A 19,495-nucleotide genomic window follows, 5' to 3' on the forward strand; every position below is an offset into this window, starting at 1 on the left:
TTCTTTTGAAAACGGAGACCGTTTGACTTTAAAATTGGTGGAATTGTGTAAATATACCCAAGAATCACCTCCCTGGATTTAGGGCTTCCATCTGAGGGCAGGTTTGACAACGAGAATATGTTGAAAAATACAGGATTTTTTGGGAAAATATGTTTTGCCCCCTCTAGAAAAATCCTGCCCCCCCCCGAAAAGCAAAAAAAAGGAAGGAAAAAAAAACAGAAAACGAAAAGAGCCGAGAAGTCATATTGTTGTAAATTTATGTCCCTGCCCCCCTCTAAAACTGATAAATCGAGAATATGTTGAGAAATACAGGATTTTTTGGGGAAAATATGTTATGCCCCACTCTAGAAAAATCCTGGCGACGCCCATGTTTCCAGCTCTTGCACGAAACTTTACCCGAAACCGTTCGCAGCTCCACTGCGCATGTCTGTTCTCACGCGAGGAGCGAGGCGCGAGTAGCTGGGGGAAGTAATCGAACGCACTCTAAATGATGCTAGCGTCTTTCTGAAGACTCCGAATTAGACCAATCAACGGGCGCCTTCTATGTCGGGTCTTCGGTCATTAACCTTTGTCGCTAAACTCTACACAGGCCTAGGCTTAAATACATCCCCAAAAGAATGCATGCCGGGATTCGCGGGCCGGGAACACAATGACACAAAATGCGTAGGGGTACGTCTCATTTTGCTTTAAAGTCTAACATTATGCTCCTCTCGTTTGTATTTTGTCCCATTCACATCGTGCGTTAATTGAGGATTTAAATAGTAAAAAGCTTTGCACATGTTTGGATATGCATGAGGGAACGCACGGCCATTACATTACGTTGTACGTACAATAAAAAAAAGAGCACACGAGCTTGGACAACCAGTACGTACCTCAGCCCGCTTGGTGCTTGTTTGGTTAACTCCTGAAAACATCGTCTTGGGATCTTGGCCAGGAAGTCAGGGAGATGTCGGCCATTGTGAGTGCACAGTTACAGTCCGATCAGTTGACGACGATACAGACCTAGAAGTATTTGCAATAGAATGTATTTTAAGGGATCTACCCGACGTTCCCCAATACAGATGTTCTCCACTACCGATGTTTCCCCAAATCCTTAGGATTAGGGTTAGGGTTAGGGTTATATTGGTAGGGATTTCGGGGAACATCGGTATTGGGGAATACAGGTATGTACCCGTATTTTAACACTCTCACGGGAAAAAGTCTACAAGAGAGATTTGTAGGCGAATGTGTGGCCAATTGAGTGAATGTGTACATGTCACGCGGCAGATGAGGGCTTCAACATGCAGTGACATGTAAAAATCACTAAAGTTGGCCACACATTCGCCTACAAATCTCTCTTAAAGACTTTGGCAACATATTCCTTACAGTTCTCACATGAAAGTATACTCTCTGAGGTACAATGTAAGCCAAAAGAAAAATCTTATTTCTGTTTCAAACGTAGCGTCAGGATGCAATATTCTTTTCCTCACGGGAAGGAAAAATCACTGGTTAACATACTAAAACTTCTAATTTATCCAGGGAGTGCAGGGTAAGGTGGTTTTTACTCGCCCTTTCTTGACTGATTTTTCGTAACGCGTATTAAAAATGACGTTTCTACGGTGGCATGATTTATGCTCAGGGTCACAACAGTTTTTCCGCACGCATGTATATAGCCCCATAAATGTGGCCAATTTACTGGACTACCTCCGTAAATAAAGGCCTCACCTGGAACATGTACAAAAACATGTAGAACTTTGTCAAATTCTGATTTTCACATTTAGGCTTAGTTTGTAGTTTATTTTTGCTTTAGAAGCATACTTACCCTCTTTATAGGCTAATCAGAAAGTGCTGCCTTTTTCAGATGTATATTTTTTCGTGAAATTTCATGTTGAAATTTTGATACACAAACGTGTGCAAACAAATCTGGAAATTTCACGAAAAATAAACATCTGAAAAAGGCAGTACATGTACTTTCTGATTAGCCTGTAAAAAGGTGAGTATGCTTCTAAAGCAAAACAAACACAAACTAAGCCTACAATCTAATGTGAAAATATAATGTGAATATCAAAATTTGACAAAGTTCTACATGTTTTGTACATGTTCCAAGTGTGGCCTTTATTTACGGAGGTAGTCCAGTATATTGGCCACATTTATGGGGCTAGCGTGTATAGAATTTTACCTTACCGCGAAGTTGCCGCGCAAAACTATAGGGTAGGCCTATTGTGATTTTTTGATGTAAGAATTTGGATTTTCTTTTACTACCTTAAAATTATTATCCACCTATTGATTACAGTGTTTTGTATAAACTTTGCCCGTATTGCAGCTCAGTAGTTCAATCGTGGGGATTAATCCTTGCATTGGCATACACTTGAAAACAAGTTTAGGCCTACATGGGCTTCGGTCCATCGTACTTATCGGCTACATGGGGGGGGGGGGATAAATCCGAAATGCAGAATTGATGGAGAAATTAAAGACATCATGGCACAACATTAAATTGTTAGAAATTGGTACAACCTAAAAAGCAGAAATAAAGATAAATATGATTGTATTAAATCATGCAAATCGAGCACTGAAACGCTTGCTACACTCAGGACCTTTCGAGTAAAGTAATTTAACAGACGAAATAAAATGACTAAACAAATCATTGAGTTTTATTTTTTTTTAAAGTGATATTGTAACAACAAAACAATCACAAGCAAAAGGTAAATTTAGACAAGACTCTGGACGTTTTGTTGCTTACATGCATTACGAGTTCTAGTCACTGTTCTACTTAGAAAACCCCCTCCTCCCCAGTCTGAGGTAAGGTTACCGGTTTGAATATAGTTGCACCCTCTTTAGTTTTTCCCATTTCTTTTTACTAAGCAAACAGTTAACAAAAAACGGAATGACCTTCAGAGTTTGCTCTTGGGAAAGGGAATACGAAATCAGAGAATTTAAAAAAGAAATTGTTATATGACGTGTTCTCCTGTTTTTTTTTTAAAGCGAAACAGAACCGTGAGAACAAGAACAAACCTTCCAAGTTTGTTCCTAAGGAAAGAAAAAGTATTTCAGAGAAATAAAACTGAAACCGTTGAAACGATTGTTCCCCAGTTACTGCGACAAAATAAAGAGAAAAGGAACAAATCTGCAAAGTTTACTCCTCGTGAAAAGAAAAAAAAGGTTCAGAGAAATAAAAAACAAAAACGTTGCAGCATTTAAAGTTGTTCCTCAATTTGTTTGGTTGGTTGGGTTTTTTTTCATCAACGTTTGTCCCTAGTATAAGGGGGAAAAAGTTCAGAATTTTGTTTTTAATGTTGCAATTTCTTAAATTGTTTCACAGTTGTTTACATTGAAATAAAAAAGAACAAATCTTCAAAGTTTACTCTTCTGGCCGGGAAGAAAAAAGAAAATGAAAAAAATTGTTGTAGGTCAAAACTTAAATTGACGGGACTAAAAAGCTCTGACCGTGTCGCAAGAAGTCTTGCATAAATTGTCTTGCATGAAATCGATCAAAGTGATCCGTGCCATGCCAGAGCTTAAAAACGCGCCGCCGAAAAATGCAACGCGGATGACGCATAAGGAACACCATACATTTGGTCAATTTTGGGAACAGACAGACAGACCGACCAACCACCAAGTGACATGTGTAGAAGCTCACGGCAGAGCTTTAAAAAAATCCTGTACCGCCTTTGCTAATAGATTTCTTTATCATGGTATTATATTCGGCAGAGGCAGAGAGTCATGGCTAGCTCAGCAGGTGGATCTGATGGCCGTGCTAGATGGTTTGCTTTGCTGGCTATGTGGACCAGGCTTTTCATCTGGTCTGCAATCTTTAAAACCATCGGCATGATGCTTCCCTTGTTACAAGACCAGTTTAATACCACCGCGTGGATCTTGGGCTGGATAACGTCCACCATAGGCACTGCCAGCGGATTATTTGGTAAAATTAAAGCCACAGAATCGTCCGGAATGCATTCTTGTGCTCACAAAACAATCACAGATTGAAAAGATCGTTCATAAAGTGGCATGTTCCTTCACTCATTTAACCTTAAGAACTTAAATGGGGGTTTTGTATAGTGCGAACGAATTTTTAGTGCGAACGAATTTCGAGGTAAGAAATGTTTGGTCCTCAAAAATCGAAACCTTTAGAGCGCTTGTCTTCATTCCAGTGTCTCATGTTTCTTTTCAAACGCTTGTCCAAAGCTTTTGACGCGGTCAATCGTGACATACCGTACCGATTAGTGACATTACGGTACGTGCGTGGTACAGCACTAGAATTATTTAAAAGTTATCTGAATAATATTAAGCAGTACACGTGTCATATAATTCTGTGAACTCTACTGTTCGAGATATTACTTGTGGAGTACCCCATGGTTCTGTATTAGGCCCAATACTTTTTACCTTTTATATAATAGATGATATCAGTAACCCCTCTGACATTATTTTATTTTGTGTATTTGCCAATGACAGTTTATAATGTTGATACTGGTAAAACTTAATGCTGAACTTAAAACAATTATTAGTGCATGGCTTGTAGCTAACAAACTGTGTATTAACTTATTGAAATCGAACAACGTGATTTTCTGTGCCAATTAGTATAAATACACTCAACCTGTTCCTTTAATTTTAAATGACTCAAGTCTAGGTCGCGTTTAAAGAGGTTGTGGAATGCTCGAAGACATTTCCGTCATTTTTCGGGTATATGTAGCCTAAGGTGTGATGAAATAAAAACGACTATTGTGTCTGTCATGAAATGAGTATGACTCCCGATGCAGCGTAGTACTATAAACGAGTCCTGTTTATTACGTCACGATTTACTATGTTTTGTTTGCTGCCCCCAACGACAACTTTTACACAAATTGCACGTTCGGGTCGAAACAGGACCTGAAAAACAGCTCTCAAAAGTACCTTTTGTTCTCATTTCATGACAGACACAAAAGTCGTTTTTATTTCATCACACCTTAGCATACATATACCTGAAAAATGACGGAAATGTCTTCGAGCACTCCACAACCTCTTTAAAGGACAAAATTCTTGGGCACACTTATCGACGAGAATATCACCATTGACGATATAGCGACAAAATACCAACCCCAAAAAAGGTTAGCATAATGAATCGTTAAAAATATAAACTTCCAGAAGTAGAATCTAATACTTTATGTAGTTTTTTTGTTTTGCCGTACCCAGATTATTCAATTTCGATTTGGGGCGGTTCACCATCCAAAATATGCAAAGAAAAGCTGCTCATATTACAGAAACGAGCGGTCTGAATAATATCTCATGCTGGTTATCGTGATCATTCGATCGTTCCTTCATTGCAAATCTGAGTCTCTTACATTATTCAATGACCTGCTATTTATAAATAACTCATTACTCATTGTTTCAACTCCTTGTTTACATTATAAAACCTCTGACGTTCATTCGTATATTACAACCGAAGCACGAGTCCAATATATCAGAAAGTTTTTCGTTCGTGTACAGGCTTGTCTGTTAATAGGTTCAAGTTTCGACTTGGCGTTCTCCAATGTCGATACAGCGCTGGAGACGGTGGGAAGGCGCGTGATGCTGCCGAAAGCTTCTGAAGGAATGCAGGATCACCCCTGATGTCATTGCACTTCTCCTCGATCGTTTGGCGCAACACACAATCGAGCAGGTGTGCAATGACATCAGGGGTGATCCTGCATTCCCTCAAAAGCTTTCGGCGGGAGCACGCGCCTGCCGCCACCGTCTCCAGCGCTGTACTGACATTCTGAAAGTACGGTGTTTTTCGTGGGCGTTTGAATCTCACCCTCTTGCACAAAGTTAATGAAACTCCATAAATTGTATCATGTCTTGTTGACATGATCTAAAATGTTGGTTTAATTCCATCATAGTTATTTAGGATCAACGGTGGGCAGCGGCATAGCCAGGGTTCTCATCATATCCTAGGGGGCGAGTGGCGTAGGGGGGAACTGGATGTAACAGTGAGGGGGGAGGGGGAGCCCAATTTCACCCGTGCTGAAAGATAGACAGGGGGGGGGGTGTCCGGACACCCGGTTTCCGTAAAATCCAAAAGTGGGGTTTGGGGTGGGGGAGGGGGCTAGACACCGTATTTCCATGGGTGCGCTGTTCAAAACCGACATCATGGTCAATGTCAGACAGTAGGTGGCGCTATAAGCTTTTCACGTGACGTTCACATAAAAACCCAATTGCGAAAAAAGGGTTTTCGTGAAAAAAAATAAACAAAAACAAGTGAAAATGTCACTTCATTTTAAACCCGCTATTGATGGCAAAGTTTAGGACTGTGCTGTTCTGGGGTTGCCAAATTGCCAGTGGAAGGGGCGACTCCCCCCCCCCCCCCCCGCCCCTAGCTACACCGCTGAAAGTGAAAACAAGTACAGGCAAGGCAAAACATCTGGGCTGCACGGTGTCAGATGCAAACAAATTGTTTTCCAACATTACATCCGTAAAATGTACGGGTGAAGGAAACAGAATACATGTATATCCGAAAAATCTTAACTTTTAAAATCACAACTCTTTAATCACAGCTCCGACCCACTCATACCAAGACCAACTCTTCCCAAACCAATCTTCATCCTCTGCAGCAATCACCTCGAGGCTGATGGGTAGATGGCTCGGTCCCGGCTACGTCATCATGACGTGTGGTGCAATGATTGGTGTTTCGGTCATCACGGCGTCGTTTGCCACCTCGCCTGTTCACCTAACTTGTGCATTCATTCTACCCCTGGGTAAGCTAATGATATTTCCTGTAATACGCCTCGCCAACGGGTAACTGTTTCTAGGCGCAATAAACGTCTTGTTTCGCTATGTAAGTAAACGTTTCTTTCCAAAACAACGCCGTTCACGGAACGTTGCATAGTGGATTTTTTTTTCTCAGAGTCGATTTCAGTTTCAATCAGCTGCACTGCTAAAACCGGCTGTTTGAGGCTTTGGGGTTTTTTTCGTACATGGATTTATCTGCATGATGAAACTGATTCTAGACCAACTTACCCAGATCAATGGCGTCTGGTTATAAACTGTGTTGCAAAAAAAATAAAAACCGTTCATAAATGTGTATAAAATTAAAACACTATATATGTATAACAGTGTATACCCTTCACTCCTCCAACTGATATCTATATAAAGACTGGATAGCGGATTCCCATGCACCAGTCACACAGTAGAATGTGCGTATTGACCAATTCGCCCCCGGTCTCTCAAAGATGGCCGCGTATACAGCGCACGCTGTATCAAGAGTTGAAGCGCAGTTTGGTCACGCAGACGCACAATACTCAACTAAAAATGACACATATCTGTATAGTGATTATTGTTTCCTAACGCCTCGGCATTCAAAAGTAGACCACGATGGTCGAACCGTGGTGGTCAAAATGTAAATCGGGTGAACGATGCTACAAAAGTGAATCTCCATTATGGGCTCTCCATTATGGCTTCAAAGGGCTTTCTTCAGTGGCTTTCTGTACGCTATCCAGTCTTATAGAGATCAGTGACTCCTCCTGTCTCTGTGCACTGGTGTTAACTCTATTCCGTAAATAAATCATTCCAGTCAGAGCTCGACAATAATTATAACAGTTCACTGTGCTCCTGTAAATGCAAATGGTTATATCGAAGAAACGAGGGTGCATATGCGAAAATGGCGCAGTAGTACTCTTTGTCTGTGATTTTTCTCCAAACTTTTGTTTTCTCCGCATATCAGGTATAGGATTTGGGATTTCCGGTGTGCTTATAAAAGAGGCCATCGCCCGCTGCTTCACTACGAACTACGCCACGGCCACTGGCATTGCACGTACAGGTGATTCCATCGGACTGTTGATGTGTGCACCCATCGTCCAGGTATTCATCGATACGTATGGATGGAGAGGAGCCATGCTTCTGGTGGGTGCCATCTCTATGCATCTTTTGGTGTGTGGCGCCCTCATGCTGCGAGCAGGAGCACCTTCAGCAAGCAGATACCAGAAGCTTCCAGCAGACGATGGGATATCAGAACATCCAAGTCAACTTCCCTCTCGCTGTACCGCATTTTACAAGAACCTATTGCAGATCTTCGATATTCGACTTCTCTCTGATTTCCGCTACTGGTCGGTGGCCATCATATCCTGCTGCACAAAGTATGCCTTTGAAATGTGGGTCATTTACTTCGTTTCACAAGCTCAGTCAAATGGCTTTTCCTTACAAGATGCGGCAACATTTGTAACAGTTGGCGGCGTTGGAGGTTTAATTGCAAAACTGGTTCAGGGATTCTTTCTCGACCGAGGGGTGATATCAAGTTTCCATCTGACGGCCATCGCTGTCGCGATTTGTTCGGCGTCATACTGTGCAACTCCCTGGCTGACGTCATATTGGCCAATGATGACGTCATCACTCCTTATCCTGACAAGCTCTGGCGCCCTCAGCTGTCTTCAGGACGTTCTCAGTAAGCAGGTACTCGGTGTGGATTTGCTGGTCGGAACTTTTGGTTGGACATCTTTTACGGGTGCCATCTTGGTATTCTCTCTGGGCTATTTACCCGGTAAGCTATGCCGTTCTTATTTCAGTGTGTATTCGCCATTGCATTTTCTCGCATTTTCGTAAAATGTGCTCTTCATCTTGACATGTTACAAAATCCCCTTAGCATCTATGTTTTGTTCTGTCCTGTCTTCTATCTCTCTCCCAACACCCTCCCTTTTTAATGAATTCCTTCACAAATTCCTTCTTTCAAGTTCATCTCAGCCTTTTTTCGGTCGGCCCTCTCCACACGTTTTGGGTGTGCTCCACCTCAGTGGTGACAGAGAGAAAATAAGATGTGGAAACCTCACAAGAAAAGTAGATGGCGCTTTATGACCACTTTTGAGATCCCCCGAAACGTAGTAGGGCCATGACACACCGCATGCGCGTAAAGGTTTGCACGCACACTACGCTAATCATAATCCGTGGCCCACGCAATTACCGGTACGGTTCGCAAATATTTTGTCATGCCACCAAGTAAAGTCAACGGTTTGAAACAGGGTGACCGTAAGCTCGTGGCCAAATTCTGCTAAATGCGTTAGATTTATCAAAAATCTGCCAAATTCCCCTGAATGAATTACACGAAATACACTATAAACACTTAAAATCGCATGCAGATGTTGTATATTGCCTTAATTAAGGTTCAAATAAAATTATAAGCAATATATAGTCATGTAAAGGTGTTATGAAATTGCGCAAATTTCAGTCAAAACGAGATTGCGTCTCGACGAAATCCAATTCCCAGTGAACCTCAGCACATAGACAAGGCAACCTGTCCCATTATGCAAGGGTTTGCTTGAAAAGAGCTTTTTTAAACAGATCTACCTTCTTTTCAAATTTGCTATGTTTTTCTGTAAAATAACCATTTTTGCAGAATTCTGCCAGAAATCTGCCCCAAAAAATCCATTCTGTCAAATTTTCGGTCAAACTCGTTTTTTAACAAAAAAATCTGTCAAACTTAGCCGAAAATCGGCTAAAACGGTCACTATGGTTTGAAATTCGTGTTTAACCGTGGGAGTACCGTATTCATCCTCAGTGCATCCGTGGTTATCCGTCATCTTCCTTGGGCATTCATGGAGGGGCTACGGAAGTTTTAAACTGTTCATAACTTCCGTGGTGAACCGTCATGAAAATTAATCCGTAGTACAACCGTGAGACATCAGTAGGACAACCGTATTTATTCGTAGTGTTCTTCGTGGATATTTGTGCATATTCTTGGAGATTCGTAGCTCATTCGTGGTAGAAATCTCTACGAATTCGCTGCGAATGGTCGACGGAGATGCCCGGATGTGCTAGGGTTCTCTAAGGTTGTACTACGAATATGCCGTATGAGAACCTTTGTCATCCGTGGCCCAATCGCAGACAACCGTGGCGTTAACGTCATTATTTGTAGTAATACCGTCGATATTCTTCAACAATCCGTTCATATTCTTGACAAACCGTGGTGTATTCGTACAGAAACCTTAGGGCAGTCGTGGCTATCCGTCCTGAAACCGTAGTGCATTCTAAGACCCCCGTCACACTTATTTGAAAGCAGCATGAATCAAGCAGAACCAGCCGGAATGAAGAATTTTCAAAATTCTTGCCACATTTGGGAGGAAATTTCACATTGACCAAGCTTTGTAAGAATGCCGTTCGAATACTTAGAATGCGCTTCAAACCCGCCTCTAATGATTCTTGCACATTCCGGGTGTATTAGCTCTCGAATGCAGCTCGAATGTAGTTGGAACACAGTAGGAATATTTAGAATGCTGTTATAATGCAGTCAGAATATTTAGAATGCACTTCGATTGCTGCCCGAATACCGCTCGAGGTCTGGTTGGAAGGTGCATGCCTCGAATGCTGTACGAATTCACCTCGAATGCAGTCAGAACGCTCCCGGAATGGCCACTGAATATGGTTGGAACGTCCAAGAATTCAAACAGAATGCAGCTCGAATATTTAGAGTGTACTTCGAATGGTTCCCGATAGGGTATAAAATGCTGCCGAATCTAGCATTTTCATCAGTCTCAGCCCAACCATCACAGACTGACGTTCCAGCGGCAGCTGGCCGCGTTTTTAGGCGATTCGGCGTTGTTCTGAATTACGTCCGGACTCATTCGAGGGCCAATCGGGACGTTCCGACTGCATTCGAGCCGCATTCGAGCGGCAATCGAAAGATTCTGACGGCATTCGAAGTGCATTCCAGCTGAATTCTTTTAATATCGAAATAGATTCCGGCAGCAATCGAGATGCATTCGAGGTGCATTCCGGCTCATTTGAGGCGCATTCGGGACATTCTGGCAGGATTTGGCAGGCTTGGCCTTTCGATTCTCCCTCGAATGCGATCAGAATGTTTCGAATGCTGTTGGAATGCCGTAAGAATATTTAGAATGCAGTCGGAGTGCAGTTACAATACACTTCGAATGCCGTTCGATATTTCTCCACTTCGAATGCGCCTCGAAAGTTTTGAGCATGAGCAAAACATTCGGGCCGGCTACAAGAGTGGGCCCGAATATTTGGAATGCAGTCAGAAGTTTTAGAATGCACTTCGAAAATCCAGGAATATACAAAGAATTTTCAGTCCGACGGCATTCCGGCTCATTCCGCCTCTAGTGTGACTAGGGTCTTAGAAAACGGGTAAACCGTGGATATTCGTAGCTCTAACCGTGAATGTGTGACTTGGGCTTAACGGGATGACTCTCGGACTTAAGTTCCAAAAGAAAACTCCTCCAGAGCTATGAACGAGAAGAAAAGGCTGTATTCATGGGCGTCAAAGGATTTTTTTCTAGGGGGGGGGGGGGGCAAAGCACATTTTCCCCAAAAAAATACTTGTACTTTCGCTAGCATTTTCTCAATTATTTATCATTTTTTTTCGAGGGTGGGCGGGGGACAATTGCCCACCCCACCCCCATTGACACCACTGAAGACTCCAATTTTGTTAAGTCGGCATTAAATTAACAGAAAATATGACTTCACACCTCTTTTTCCTTATTGTTTTTTTTTTTTTTTTGGCTCCTTTTTTTTGGGGGGGGGGGGGCTTTTTTGGCAAGCGCCCCCTCCCCCTTGCTCGCCCCCTCTCGACGCCCATGGGTTTTTCATTTCATTTTTCATTTCATTTTATCGATCATACACGCGCACGCACCACTGATTACAAGCGCCTATTGCTCAAAAGGTTTTGTCATTTTCTCTAAATTTCTCCATGATTTGTCCCATTTGTCTATGCACAATCTCCGGTCAATTTGACCGTCCGTTGCACGGTGAAATCTTTGTGTGCCGGTGTAGCATGAATTTAGGTTGCATGAAATACGGACTCATTGGTGGTATTGCGCATGCTCATGCATAGATAATTAGGAGAGGGACCGGTCACGTGAGAGGGTTTAACCAATACAAGGGGAAAATAGTCCGATTTTCATATGACACCGGCGTAGCCCGTTCGTATTTCAATTGCTAAAGCGAAGCCAGCCAGGCGCGATTCAGCACCGAGATTCGGCCCAAATTTTGCTGGATGGTACCCCGCACTCTGAGTATCACCCGCTATCCACGACGCCAAGTCTCCGTTATAACGTCTGATAACTAAACATGAAGATATATGCAAACCGCGCGCTAGGCAATCGGAGTCGACTCTACTAAAATCGTTACGTCATTTCATGCCCAAATCAGGACTAAAACTGTGATTGGTCAATTGAATGCAGTGTCTTGTAATACAACAACAGCCGCGCGCGTCTCGTAACATAATACAGAGTGTGTGACCACGGCCTTTGTTGCTGTGTCTAGCGGGTGTTTTATCTGCTTTACAGACCATGGCGAAAGCCATATTCTATAACATTTGAGCAGATTCACTGATTCATTAAGCAAGACAACCGTATCTTCACCTCCAAATTTTGACCAATCAGCGGACGCTTTGTATATCGGGTCTTCGGTCATTCACCGCTGTCGCGTCATAGACATGGATACAAAAAATATGTATATATAACTCAGCATGCAACAAAGGCTGGGGTCACGCGCTCTGTATTATGTGATACGCGTCCGGCTGTTGTTGTATTACAAAACACTGAATTCTAATTGGCAAATCACAGTTTAAGTCCTGTTTTGGAATAAAATGACGTCACGGTTTAGTAAAGTCGACTCCGATTGGCCGATTTCGCTTTTTGCCTTCCCGCCCATTTATGCGCATGCGCGCATGAACTTGCTATTTTGCTCTTGATCTCACGACTGGTATTTAAACCCTGAGAACCGTCTCGACATTTTTGGTCATTTTGGGGGCGTTTGCACACAACCAGCAGTTCTCTGATTTTCAAGATGACAATCCCTAGAAGGCATTCCTGGAGTCCATTGCCATTATGAAAATGATCCATCCACTCTATAACAAAATACAGGAACTTTCCGGTCCACTTTTATCCAAATTTCCACAGAAATCGAAGTTCCAGGTCCGGACCAGGACATTATTCACTGCTCTGCAACCATAATAAAGTAGGTATATAGATGGTGATTATTTTGTTTATCGAAGTATATTTCAATATCTGTTGTCATCTCACCTGTCTCTTTTGTGCACATTGCAGGTTGGCTGTTCGACACCACAGGCAGTTACACCACAGCGTTTGTTTTCATAGGCTCCATGCAATTCCTTCCGATGTTTCCTCTTCTCATTCTGAGGTATTATCGATGTTTTGAAGCAGACGCACAGGGTCAACTTCAATGAAGCTCCAAGTACATCTTGTGTTGATTGCTAATTTTTGATATCTGAAAATTATTGTAAATACATGTAATTTTACAGGAGCAAGACGTGCTTCTCTCATATTGGTCGCACATTACATCTGGTTTACTCAGGAATATGTACATCTCAATAGAGGGCGCATTGTAGAAAACATCTTCTTAGAATATCTGTTAATATTAAGTAAGTAACATAAGTTTGAGCCTAACATGTTTATCTGAGAATTGAGAGCCTTTTGGCTAGAGAGTCCAGCTCGATAATGATAGCCTGTCATTGGTGCCCGCTTTATGAAGACTTTTGGGGCGTGTTTTAGCCAATGAGGGCATAGGATTCTGCTGAGTGTAGTCATACGTGTATAGTTTATGGAGGAAATCCATACGGAGGATTTGTACATACTTTCAGTCCCTGATGACATTCTAGCCATGGACGTCGCCAGGATTTTTCTAGGGGGGGGGGGCGGCAAAGCACATTATATCCCAAAATCCTTGTACTTTCTCTAGCATAACTATTCTCAATTTATCATTTTGTCGAGGTTGGGCCGGGAGGGGACATTTGCCGCGGACGCCCACGTTGTTAATGTAAATTACTTTGCATCTCATTTTCTTTTTCTTCCCTTTTTCTTTTTTGTCTCCTTTTTTTTCCTGGGGGGAGCCATGCGCCTCGCTTGCCCCGTAGAACCTTTTGACGTTCTTTGTTAACATGTTTGATTGTCAGATTCTACTTGCGCAGCAGGAAAATAATTTCAGCCTTTCAAATCAACGATATCTCTGGTTTGCAATGGTAGATTTTCTTGATATTTTCACCAATTATAAACAAGACCATAGGCTTTAAAATAATATGAAATTTGATTAGCTAATCTGACTAACTTTTGAGAAAATCAGCGATTTTTGTTTCACGCACAATGTTTATTGGGACACCCTGTAATAGTCGAGCCTTAATGCATGTGGAGTAAAGGTTAAAGCAGTTCAAGCAATTTAATGATCAAGCAATTCGCGCCAATTTCACTCCCAAATGTCACGATTGGTAAACATGGCAACTGACGGTAAAGTGGCATAAGCTGATGAAACGTCGAGTTGGTGCATTCTAAGACCATGAAGAAAGTATTCTTAGGCCTTCCGCTGCTCGGGTCGAAAATCTTCGAGGACTAATTCATCCGCTGCAGAATTCAAGCAACACGACAGGTCTTCGGATGACAAACGACGCTGAATCCCCACCATTTGTTTTTTCGTACATTCACAAGTAATGGTGCAAAGTAACTTCATATAATAATTTAATGACGTCGTGATTAACCAAGGTGTTAAAAGATCCAATCCACATATTAGCCCGGTCGCATTACACTATCTATATTCGCATATACGAGGTCGTGCGCTAGAAATATAGCGCAAAATTAAGAAAAACATACTAGCTCTCGCAGACGCGAAAGCTTAGCCTATGTATTGAAACTATGACTTGAAACTGACACTGATCTCCGTTAAATAAAGAATTGTGATCCAAGTAACACACTTGCAATGTTTTAATAATATAAAACGTACTCAAAAGTTTATGTAAAAAGCAAAAAGAAAATCTATCACACGTTAAAAAACACATTTATTTAAGGTTCCTGACGCACTGTCGTCTGCTGCACTCGCATGTGGTCTTGAATTCTAAACAGTATAGCTTATACTACAGGCATGTAAATCGAAGCAAGTCACCAGACGAATTGTTCGAGGACAATGTGCTTCAAAAACACCTTCCCACCTCATAAAAATGATAGATTTTTCAGCCGTTGTTTGTGTATTTATTTGAAGTTGTTTGACGCTTGAATGATTTTTACTGCAATTTGTTCGAGCTCAAACCGTGAATTGACCGGACTGTTCATAAGGCAGAAATTGGACAGCTGAAAATGGCCAAAATACAAATATGCCAGACCAGTATAAACTAAGCATTTATTGATTCGTATTAGCATAATCCTATACACCACAATTGGCTGAGGCAACGAACACCATACTTTATTTTCACAAGTTAGCCGTGTGCTGTTGGATTAACAGCAAGTATCGTTTGAGTCACTGAACTCAAGTCTGATGATTTATTTTGTCGAATGCAAATTATCGACATATTGAATGTATCTTTTGAGTTTACTTCTAATCAGTGTAACAATTAAAACTCACATATTAAAACTATACTTAAAACTTGTGCAACAATCTTTCATGGATTCAGTATTTTTCATCTTCTAAAACAAGGAGTTTTACTCCTAATATAAAATTTATTTTCATTTTATTCATATTAAAAAGTTGTTTCAAGGCTATGGAGTACCAAAGTGTGACGTCATTTAGAGCCAGAAAGTGTAGTGCAACGGATATGGAGTACGCGCGCGTGTTTGGGTCTGTGTTGGAGCAACCTCGTCCCCAGTGCTTACTTTATTTCCAACCTCGTTTCCAATAGTAAACACTGGATAGGAAACTTTCTTCCTGTATCCTGATTCGATACCGCAATTGGCCAGTAATGGATTTTTATCGTGTACTTGGTGTTATTATTCACAACGTGCAGTACTTGTTTTCGCGATCATTCGTCCACGCCTTCTCGAAAATACTAATCACGAAAATACTTATCACGCGCTTATTATGTCTTTCGCACACACTTTGTGTGCGAGTACGTATTCACTTCGGTACTCCATAAAACCAACTATTTCTGCATTTGTCTTCTTCATTTGATGACAAGAACCTGGATCAATCATTGATTTTTTTTTTTCAAAACTAGATATGGGAAGTATAAAGTGATATATACCAAGCACGTGTTTACTTCAATTTAACAAAATATTCCTTTATTGGAAACTTTTTTTTTAATTCGTAGCTTAAATCTATAATCTAATGCAAAATTAAATGTAAAAGAAGTTTTTCTTCAACTGTGACAAACACTGCATACTGATTTTATTTTACAAAGTATATACTAATTATTTCATCTAACGTAGCCACAATAATTGTATAACATCGTCTTTTCAATCTTGTAAATTTACATGTAATCAGTGTAATAATCAAATTCTCACACATAAAAAATATTCTTAAATGTGCAAAAATCATTGACGGAGTTTTTATCTTGAAAAATGTAGGATTTTCCCTAAACTGGAGATAGCTGATTGAGTGTTTTCTAATATTGCAGTTTGTGCCCTACAAATTGTTACAAAAATAAACGGGTAAGAATTGAGTTGAGTTTAACTCAAACAGGTGGAAGGCATGGTTTGTTAACAGTGAATAACACTTTCCATGATTGCGTTGCTCCGTATTTGGTGGATGCTGCATACCGAGCCCTTGCATCTACATCAGGCTTGATATTTGATATTAGACTACATTTTCGTAAGACGAATTAAAAGCAGTATTTTCACTTTCTATTTATAGCATTTGGTTTTCGACCTGGTGGAAGCTCAGTATGTCTACTATAAAACAAAAGGGTTACATCTGTTGAAGACTCTTTTATTAATTATCTGTTAATTAATTAATGAAAATATTTTGTAACAACTCATCCTAGGTACCGAGTATATTGCTATGTGGGGCAAGTACATTGTAGGTTCTATACATTTTACTAAGAGTGCGTTCAATTACTTCCCCCGCGCTTACTCGTGCAAGCGCGACAGCGTTCGATTTACCTCTCACTTGACTTCTCGACCTTACTGGAGCCTGGCGCAAGTAACCGACTCGCCGAGCCGGTTACTTGGGTAAGTATCCCATAAGGCCATGCAATAACATGGCTGCCAACGTGACGTCGGGCGGGCGCCTCAGGCCATGTACTTCCAGAGCTACAGCTACATCCGACCAGTGCCCGCCCTCTTACTACAAACCAAAACGGCAAGACAGTATGACGGCCCTCTTTATACGACAAAGCATCTAGGGCAAGACGGTACAGAACCTCAATCCGCCAAGTGCCGGCCCTCTTACTACAAATCAAAACGGCAAGACGGTACAGAGCCTGAATCCGGCCAGTGCCGGCCCTCTTAATACAATTCTGACGGCAAGAAGGTACAGAACCTGAATCGGGCCGTTGCCAGCCCTCTTACGACAAACCATAAGGGCAAGACGATACAGAGTCTGAATCGGGCCAGTGCCTGCCCTCTACAACAAATATAACGGCTAGACGGCACGCGGCCTTAATCGGGCCAGTGCCAGTGTAGCGTGAATATCCGACTCCATGAAAATGTGGACTCACTGGTAGTACTGCGCACGTGTGAGTACGATGCCTTGCTATTTTTAGGATCGTTTCGGGAGAGTGACCTGTCACGTGCGAGGGATCAACCGATAATAGGGAAATAGGGGTCCGATTTTCATAGGAGTCGGATTTTCATGTGACACCGGCCCTCTCACGCCAAACCATAACGGCAAGACGATACAGAGTCTGAATCGGGCCAGTGCCTGCCCTCTACAACAAACCATAACCGCTGGACGGCACACGGCCTGAATTAGACTAGGGCCGGCCCTCTTACGACAAACCATAACGGCAAGACGGTACAGCACCTGAATTTACAAGGCACTGGCCAGACTGCTCCATCACACTATCATCACCTTATTTCATCAGTGCCTTAGGTGTATGCATTAGAAGGGTTCTACCGAATTAATACAGATTTGATGACATGAAAATTGACATGTGGGTCATTTTATAAATTTTGGGTCTTGATTCAGGCTGTGCCATACTGCCGTTATTGTTTGCCTTTTAAAGGACCAGCACTGGCCCGATTCGGGCCATGTACCATCTCGTCGTTATGGTTTGTCGAAGAGGTCCGGCACTGGCCCGATTCAGGCTGTGTGCCGTCTTGGCGTTACGGTTTGCAGTAAAAGGGCCAGCACTATAGCCCGATTTAGGCCGTGTTCCGTCTTGCCGTTACGGTATGCCTTAATAGCGCCAACCAAGGCCCAGTTCAGGCGCTGTACATGTATTGGGTTACCGTTACGGTTTGCTGTAATAGCGCCAGCACTGGACTCGAATTATTTTTTCCCGAACAACATCCGCATTACAGGTTGTTGAGCGCACTCTACGATACTCTTTTTTAAGGGAAATAATGTCAGAATTTAAACACGGTTTTTTTTTCTAAATTTATATTTTTTCTCATGTTTTTAAGACAACAGAGAAGTAAAGTTCCAAAACGTCATAGCGTACACCACATGCGGATGTGGTTTAGGGGAAAATAAATCGCGCACTTGACCAATTCTGGCTCTATACCGTCAACACCGAACCCGCTTCTGGTTTTGTACCATAAAAACTGTACGGCACTGCCCATAACAAGCCCAGCACCGTCATGTTTGCTGAGTATAGTAGCCTCACTGTAGATTCGATGGTTTCTGGAAGCTGATAGAAGAAATACATTCCCTAAAGGACTCGGATAAGCCATCAACATCTGCCTGTTTGTATACGTATGTAGAGGCGAGATGTCAAAGTCGTTTTTCTTTTAATTGTAGGTTTTTTTCTTATTCAATGTGTTTTCTTATACTTTGTAATTGCTCGCACCTTTGATTGAAAAAAAAGTTTGTTGACGTTTGTTGCGGTTCCTGTAAACTTGGATTTCAGTACGTTCGTTATAGCGCCCTCTGTTGAGATGGCATATTAATGAGGTCATAGGTAAAATTATTCATGATTCCGATGATTCGTTAATAATAATTGACGCGTACCGATTTCATCCCACAATTAATGTGACTTTAGCAAGGTACCTAGATCTAAAATGGTGTAGACTCCAGTTCCAACACGATCGGTAAGCCACATTGGTTTATTTAAGGTTAAAATTTATTGTAATCAGAATGATTTTATAAGTTTATTTACAACTTTCTCGGTAAAGTTTTGATGTGTTTTGGTCACTAACATGTCAAGAGCAGGCTCAATAGGTTAGTCAATAGGTCAATGATTAATTATGTTTTCGAATTGTTACTGAAGTTAAATATTATAATGTTTGTAATTACAGTGAACCACCACCACCACTTGTCTCTTCACCACCAATTAATGACCCAAGTAGACATGTTACGATCGAGGGTGAGTTCAGAGAGAGAGGAACCAAATTAAGCACCTGTGTTAAAGGTTGTTTACAAGGCTACATAAACCTTTCGTTGTATGGGTTTGTTACGGCTTAATAAACGTGTTATTATGATTTGATCAGCTATTCCAGCAAGGGTCGAGACTGTTCACACGGTAAAAAAAAAACATCGATTTGTGAAAGTAAGCAGCAAAACGTGAGTTTGATGTAATCCCCGATCTAATTTAAGTTGAAAGACTAGTATAGACCAAGCTAGTATATGCATAGTGTCGATCCATTCAAACTATTTTGTGACACTTTTAACACTTTTTTTTTTAAACTTAGGCCTACATGAGTCTCGAACTATAATTGCTCGAACTATAATATTACATAAAGCT

The 19,495-nt window shown here is 41.5% G+C and overlaps 1 protein-coding gene across 4 annotated transcripts; it reads left to right on the forward strand.

Moving 5' to 3' along the window:
- Nucleotides 1-637: 637 nt before the first annotated feature.
- On the forward strand, nucleotides 638-15,413 carry LOC119730468 (monocarboxylate transporter 12-like). 4 transcript variants are annotated; one of them, XM_038203385.1, is made up of 5 exons: nucleotides 638-1,163; nucleotides 3,688-3,898; nucleotides 6,486-6,686; nucleotides 7,652-8,464; nucleotides 12,981-15,413. In XM_038203385.1, the coding sequence occupies exons 2-5, from the start codon at nucleotides 3,700-3,702 to the stop codon at nucleotides 13,118-13,120; spliced, it is 1,353 nt and encodes a 450-aa protein (XP_038059313.1). In that variant the 5' UTR covers nucleotides 638-1,163; nucleotides 3,688-3,699; the 3' UTR covers nucleotides 13,121-15,413. The 4 variants fall into 4 exon arrangements, with proteins under 4 accessions (XP_038059313.1, XP_038059314.1, XP_038059312.1 ...); XM_038203386.1 differs by having other exon boundaries at nucleotides 638-1,008; XM_038203384.1 differs by having other exon boundaries at nucleotides 639-958.
- The last annotated feature ends 4,082 nt before the right edge of the window (nucleotides 15,414-19,495 follow it).

The sequence above is a fragment of the Patiria miniata genome, unplaced genomic scaffold (assembly GCF_015706575.1).
Source record: "Patiria miniata isolate m_02_andy unplaced genomic scaffold, ASM1570657v1 HiC_scaffold_22, whole genome shotgun sequence".
Taxonomy (NCBI): Eukaryota; Metazoa; Echinodermata; class Asteroidea; order Valvatida; family Asterinidae; genus Patiria; species Patiria miniata.

Coding starts and splice junctions, on each gene's coding strand:
- LOC119730468 (XM_038203384.1), top strand. Junction 3,899..6,485: donor CACTGCCAGCGGATTATTTG/GTAAAATTAAAG, acceptor CTTTAATCACAG/CTCCGACCCACTCATACCAA. Junction 6,687..7,651: donor TGCATTCATTCTACCCCTGG/GTAAGCTAATGA, acceptor TCCGCATATCAG/GTATAGGATTTGGGATTTCC.